Below are 5,907 nucleotides of genomic sequence, written 5' to 3' on the forward strand. Positions count from 1 at the left end.
GTGTTATTTGAGTTTTGTTTCTTTATGTAGATTTTTTAAGAAAAAATAAATTTTCGGTAAAAAATAAACGTTTGTGATGCTTAGTTTTGAGTATTATCTTGTGTTAGGCGACTAACATACATTTCCATTAACTGCTATATTTTTTGTTTTCTTTTGTTTGTATTTTCTTATTTTCTAGCGTGGTTCAATGCCTTTTAAATAAAAGTTATATTTCTGTTTTTAATATTTACAATTATATTAATGGTTAAGGATACGAAAAAATATTGCATACTGTCAATTTGGGAAAATATATGAACCTTTTCCTTATAATACATGTACATACATATATACAAAAAAATATGTTTATTTACTTTAATTTGTTTTTCTTATTATATATTTTATAGGTTAATAATAGTACTATTTCCCAAATAGTAGAGTTGATATTTGTGGCGCTTTCTACTGTTGGTTGAGAATGCATATTTTGATGCTCCTATTTATTCATCGATTTTTTGATTTTTTTTTAATTTTTGGCAATGTAAATTTTTCTATTTTGTGTATTATTTCTAAAGTGTTTTAGAGCGCACGAGCGTTATGATAATTTTTTGTATATTTTTCACGCGTACTTTTCTGTTTAAAAACTTCTTTTGGTATTATAAATTTAGAAAAAACTAATAATTTCAAAGTATTTAGGGCACGTACGTAGGTACTTTTTAAGTTTTGTGAAACCTTAGTTTTTTCAAAATTTTTCTTGATATTGTTTCTTTGTTTTTCTTTTCGCTTGTAAAAAGTAAATGCCTTTAAGGTTTGAGACGTTCGAAGTTTCGTAAAAAAGAATTTGTAAAAATCAGTACTATCGGTTTCCATAGTTTTGTGATGTCTTTGGGATCTTTCGGCATTACTTGGGCATCAAAATTGTTTTAAAGTTTGTTTTTTGTCCCCTAAGTTGAGTCTGTGTTTGCCATTTTTTCCACTTAATATTCGATACGTCTCCATTACACCTTACTTTCGGGTCCCTCGGCCACATGTTTGAATGCCATGCGAATTTTGGATAAATAATGCGAGCAAATGTGCCCGTAGCTCTTGTTGTACCATTCGGGTGTGCGGCCCCTGAAAAAAGAAAATATTTATGATCGAAAGTTTTCAAATTTGGACATAGAATTTTAAATTAGAATTACGAATTTTAGTTTGAATTAGACTTAATCAAAATTTATACTTTGGCACTTTGCGTTACGTTATGTTGCATTGCGTTACATTCAGGTGAGGCAATTTTAATACATGTATGTACATGTATGTATATGTGTATATTTGTACCCACTTACTTTACGTCCACTCGCGCCAAGTGCATAACGCGCGAACGTCCACTGCCGCACGGCTCGATCAAGTAGCGCGAAGCCAGCACCACACCCCTTATAGCGCCGAACATCGGCTTAGCTTTGGCATGGTCAATGGAAGTCTCAACAATGACGCAAGCGCCACGTGGCAAGTCCGTTTGCCAAGAACTGCATTAGAAAATTTAAAGAAAATATTATTTCAAACAATTCTCCACTCATGCAAACAAACTGCTGTTTTACCGTAACACACAAAAATCGGTGGTGAACTGGCCATCTATGGCGTATTGAAAAATTTCAGTGCGCTCATCCAACTTCTTGACTGTTTGGCTCTCCAGCAAGTTTACGTCCCAGGAGGCGCGCTGTTTAATGACATAGTCCAGCACTTCTTTCGGCGGGCCCTCGACTTCGGTGGTGCAGCGCCACAAACGCAGAGGATGGCCATCGCCAACCTTCTTGTAGGCAATGTCCACATTGCTGTCGTTTTGTGATGAGATCGTGAACCAGCCACGTGTTCTGGAATGAGAAAAACAACAGGTTTCGAATTGTTTCCATTCATAACGTCACATGCTCCATTCTACCACACTTACTTCTCTCTGCCCTCCTTAATGGTCGCACTCGTGCACTCGTACAGATAGCCGCGCCAATTGTGGAATTGCATGCCCTCGCCAAGCGCCTCAAGCGGCACCGGTTTCGACTCTTCCATATAACCAAAGTTGCATTTGCTAATCTTCTCTTTGTTTGCCGTAAAAATGCGTTTGTAGTTCTCAATCATGAAGGCCAGGCATTCGTGTGACGCCTTCGCCTCTTGCAGTTCCTTCTCGTCGGGCACGCCAGCGCCTTTGCGTCGTCGTGGCGAGGCTGAAACCGAAGCAGTGCCCGTTGAAATGCTGCTATGAAAGAGCGACGGCGCCAAGCACACAGCCAAATTGTTGGCGGTCATTTGATTTTGTTCCGCATTGGCTGCCACCAGCGTGAGGAACTCCAGCAACGCATAGAGTATTTCGCGATTCTCGTCGGGCAACAAAAGTACCGCACATTGTACAGCCTCCAAACGCACATCCTTGGGCAGATCTGCAAATGGTAAATGGTTAGTCTACGATTCTAATTTTCTTGTTAGTCAATTGCTTTGAACTTACGTTGGAAAATCGCAGCAAACGTCTCGGACATTTTTGTCGTAAGCAACGATTCGGGCAGGTCGCGGAAATACTGTTTCAACATATCGGCCACATCGTAAGCCTGCTGCGTATCGTAGACCTCCATGCAGAGCACCGAGGAATCGAGCTGCTCCACCTCCGACTTCAGCTTGATAATGCGTGACTTGACGCCGCTCTTGCGGAAGAGACCAGTCTGATCGAGCGCGCGCACTTGCAGCCAGCGGAATGCGGCGCGTATCGGCACAGGAAGCGTCTGCCCGGTGCGCTGCAGCACCAGTAGCAGCGGTACACCGAACACTTTCTTGTCTTTGTAGTCAGGCATTTTGATTTTCTTAATAAACTTCGGCAGTTCCCAATTCCAGCCGGAGCGATGTGTTGGACAATAGCGTTCCATGTAGCCAGTGAGTATGACCAGCGCCAGCTTGCGCAGAACATGCAGCTGTCCCGCCGACATGGCGGCAAATGGAATGCCATGATCATTCATGTTAGGATCGACTTTTTGGGAGAAACATTTGCGGAAAATCATTTGTGGGCGCTCTTCCATCTGAAAACTGTGCCATCGTACGACGGGTTGGCTGCTTAAGCACGAAGTTAAATGAATGAAAATAAGCAGTATTTTTTTTTTAGCTAAAATGTGTAGACGGCTTACCGTTTGACATGCTCCGCTTCCTCAGGTTTGGACTCTTTGCGTGAGGTGGAACGCGAACGAAAACTCGCAGTGCGGAAACCATCACGCTTCTTCGGATCCTTGCCCAGGTTGAGAGAACCGCCGCGTGTCAGTTTCTTAACCTTGATCTAAGCGATAAGGTAACAAAGGAAAACATTTTGATTTGCCTAGTCTACGCAACAATTTACTCACCTCAGTTGTGTTCGAATTTGCATCCTTGATCAATAGCTTTCTGCCGTGGTGACACTCCGAGTCTGAATGCGCGCCGATATCGTCTACCTTTCCAGTACGCTGTAAGAACCTGCGTGTCTTGGATGGTGTCTTCCGCAGCGACAATTTACCACCCGCTGACGACTCCTGACTATCGCTATAGTATGAAGACGAATCATCCGACTTGCCTTCCTTCAAATGCGGCATCGGGTTGGAAAAGAAATGTAGTGGACTTGTGCGCATCGAACGTGGTGTGGTCGGTGTGCGTTTGGGACTCGCCCGATTCGGGCTAAGGAAACTTTCACTTTGCGAAGGTACTTTCAGCTCATTGCCAAACATGGGACCCTTAGGGAATGTGTGCACTGGACTGACCGCTGATGGCGATGGAGGTGTAGAATAAACAGCATCAGGTTTGCGCAAGCTACCACGTTGTCCCAGTTGAGACAGGTCTAAAGCGTGTGGTCCACTTATAACAATACCTTCGCGGTTTTGACGCTTTCGTCTGCGCGACTTTATCGATTCCACGCGGCGCAGTAATGCCTTGGCACCATCTTTGAAACGTTCACTGCCAGTGCGACGCAAACGCACTGCCGCTGAGTCGAAAGACTCATTGAGCATGGAATCTGTAGAGTTACCGGGCAGCGTGAGCGAGAGACCACCGCCAGTTAGGTCGTAACTGTCATCTTCAAACCGATCGGGGCTCGATTCCTTGGACGAGCTTTCCGTCTTCTCGATATTCAACTTGCCGGCGGGTGGCAGCTCCAAACCCATTTCACCGATGCGCGACCAACGACGTATATGTGGCTGGAATGTCCAATTTTCGCTGAGTGCACAGTTCTCATCGTCGGAGTCCTCCTTCTGCTGGTATGAATCGTACGTGAATGAGTTGATGATGTGTTGTACTTTAAGGGGTAATTTAGAGAGGGGAAGTTGACAAACCTGCGGCGTTTGCGCCTTGTGCGACTGATCGAGACGCATGCTGGCACAGCGATTTAAAATGCAGAGGCGTCGGTAGAGCGACTGCAGTTGATCATTCTCAAGGTTTGTGTGATCCTTGGCCACGTTGGTGAGGTCGATGGGGAATTGGTGATCTGCAATTATTGCGAGAAGAACATAGGAAATAATATTCTTAGTTACCGTAAGGTTAGCGGTGAAAAATAGGTGACCTTTAAAGGCGAAATAATATTACTGGAAAAATGTTTAAAATAGAAGCTTTTGCACTCGCGTTTACTTTTACTACCCCCTATATGCACATTTAATTTTATTAATTGATTTGATTCTCTCAGGACTAAGCGTCTACACGCCATTGGAACTTAAAGCAACTAAAGCACTACAGCCAGCCGTTTGCTGCGCTCGATGCCGTGGATGTGAAGATAGAGAAACAGTTTCTCAACCTATTCGGCAATTGCCGTTAACATGCGCGATTCTGCCACGAACGATAAGTTGAAATTGAATATGGGAAATAAACAAAAAAAAAAAATCCAATGGAAATGTTAAATCTGTAATTGCCAATTGCAAAATGCCAGCCACACACTCTGACCCCCGCACACCTCTGCGTCTGGCCAACTAAACGTTTGGGACGCTGTTGGCCAAAGTCACAAACGCGGATGCGAGCCTAAAGATATTTAATTTTTATTTTTTCCCCTTCGTTTTCACTCCAGACGGCACTTTTGGCTGTTACAATTACAATGTGGGCAATCGGGTTCTTTCTACTTACATACGTGTCGTCGCAGCAGCTTTCAATCGCTAATATTACGTCGGACGATACAGCCGCCGCATCAACCAGAACAACAACAACAAATCTTAGCTAAATTGCAAGAAGTAAAACAGAATGAATTTTGAATTTACGTAGTCGCCTTGATTAGTTAGTTGGCTGTTGTGAGAATTCGCATCGCTAACACTACCACACTTCGTTATGCAGCCCCCTTCCGTTTCCTTCCAAACAACGAAGTGAATGCTGAAAGAAAATGTGAGATGGTGGGAAAAACTTTTAAGGCGTTTGTCGTCGTCGACTGACTGTTCTCGCCACCAAAACGTGTGATGCGAGTTGGCGGTTCGTGGGCCCTGACGCATGGCCACTAATGTAAATATTGCAGTGACGCGTTGCAATGAGGCGCCTCCACATGTGGCACATGTGTCAATCGATACTACCAGCGTCCGCGGCGCATATAGTCGCTCCATGTGGCCAACGGACGGCGGATGGCGGATGGCGGACGGCGGATGGCGGACGTCGAATGGCGCGTACAGCGATCGCATATACTTTGCTGGCGTAAATTATTGACAGCCAATTTGATTTGTGTTGTCGGGAAAGCGAGTGAGTGATGTGTGAGTGTGTGTAGATTTAAGTCTCTACAGTGAAGTGTCTATATAACGAACCTTGATACAAAGATAAAGTCAAAATAACAAAATTTTGTTGAGTCCCCTGAAAAATCTTGGTAGTTGCGAAATGTTCCATACAAAAATGCTACACAGATATGTGTTACGTAGAATTTTTGAGCATGAAAACCTTCGGAATATATTGACGGTTAAAGTCCCGTTGGCCAAAGCCTTTATATAAGGAAGCCTC

The 5,907-nt window shown here is 43.7% G+C and overlaps 1 protein-coding gene across 1 annotated transcript; it reads right to left on the reverse strand.

Annotated features, from left to right (window-relative positions):
- Nucleotides 1-6: 6 nt before the first annotated feature.
- cv-c (RhoGTPase activating protein) lies at nucleotides 7-4,432 on the reverse strand (the record flags this gene model as incomplete). Its single annotated transcript, XM_017633024.1, has 8 exons — nucleotides 7-1,086; nucleotides 1,299-1,478; nucleotides 1,551-1,823; nucleotides 1,898-2,381; nucleotides 2,447-3,042; nucleotides 3,114-3,259; nucleotides 3,324-4,202; nucleotides 4,281-4,432. Coding segments are annotated over 8 exons (2,825 nt in total), but the record flags the coding sequence as incomplete, so codon positions are not given.
- Nucleotides 4,433-5,907: the final 1,475 nt, after the last annotated feature.

The sequence above is a fragment of the Rhagoletis zephyria genome, unplaced genomic scaffold, assembly GCF_001687245.7.
Source record: "Rhagoletis zephyria isolate East Lansing unplaced genomic scaffold, Rhagoletis_zephyria_1.1 Rzeph_scaffold_10953, whole genome shotgun sequence".
Lineage (NCBI taxonomy): Eukaryota > Metazoa > Arthropoda > Insecta > Diptera > Tephritidae > Rhagoletis > Rhagoletis zephyria.